We start from the raw sequence: 889 nt of genomic DNA on the forward strand, positions 1-889 counted from the left end.
TCCCTTCCGACCCTACTTCTATGATTCTATGATTCTGTGATCAAAACTCTAGTTGAGATCATTGTTTCCGTAGAGTGGGATATACAAGTATATCATTGCATTAATGTTTGATTACAGGTAAAATCATACAGATGGCTGCCTCTTTTCCAAACTTGAAATGTTTTGAAAATCTTTTATTGTTTTTATCTGAACATTATATATTGAATTTCTCATGTTTGGTATCTGCCTCAGTCTGATATTTTTGGGTTTTGCTTTTTAAATTTCATCTTAAGTGAATTAACTGTTTCTGAGAATGGGGGAAGATTTAACATACTGTTTTACCCATATTAAATTCTTACTGTTCTTATGATAAGAAGTTCTGACTTCTCCATGCATTTGAGATTTGATAAGAAGATTGCTTTTGTGTCAGAGACATGCCTTTTGTTGTTCTAAAAAAATATCTAGGCTAATATTCCATGGCTACAGAGGCTGTACGGGGTTTTTTCTTTAAGTGCTTCTACTGGCTGCCAGGACCTGCTGAGGCCCTGGGCTAAGGAGGTGAGAAGTGAGACACTTACTCATGTGCTCTCTGTGACTGATGGAAACTATAAGGTAACCATTGACTGGTAAGGGATAGGAAACAGCATTTACTGTAAAAAATGGTATTCCATAATTTTGTTCTCTTTTGTTTCTTGCACCTTCTTCTAAGTCTAAATCAGTCAATTATGGCAAGTCTCAGACAACAAGATGTTGGACTAGATGGACAAGGCAATTCCTATGTTACTTTGATCATCAGAGAATTTGCACGTTTAAACTTTAACTCTAATATAAAAGTCTTCTTTTAATTTTAGGTGAATGTAAAAATTTGCAAGACATAAATCTCTCTGAATGCCGGGAATTAAACGTAAGT

The 889-nt window shown here is 34.9% G+C and overlaps 2 protein-coding genes across 2 annotated transcripts in view; one reads left to right on the plus strand and one right to left on the minus strand.

Moving 5' to 3' along the window:
- The window catches only part of FBXL13 (F-box and leucine rich repeat protein 13), a 228470-nt gene that overhangs the window by 109461 nt on the left and 118120 nt on the right, over positions 1–889 (plus strand). The window contains exon 10 of the mRNA XM_019509463.1: positions 831–883. Coding sequence (XP_019365008.1) covers positions 831–883 — 53 coding nt within the window. The remainder of the gene's footprint in view (positions 1–830; positions 884–889) is intronic.
- LRRC17 (leucine rich repeat containing 17) overlaps positions 1–889 on the minus strand; it is a 63234-nt gene that overhangs the window by 27535 nt on the left and 34810 nt on the right. The window lies entirely within an intron of this gene.

The sequence above is a fragment of the Gavialis gangeticus genome, unplaced genomic scaffold (assembly GCF_001723915.1).
Source record: "Gavialis gangeticus isolate Ggan-Ray unplaced genomic scaffold, GavGan_comp1, whole genome shotgun sequence".
Lineage (NCBI taxonomy): Eukaryota > Metazoa > Chordata > Crocodylia > Gavialidae > Gavialis > Gavialis gangeticus.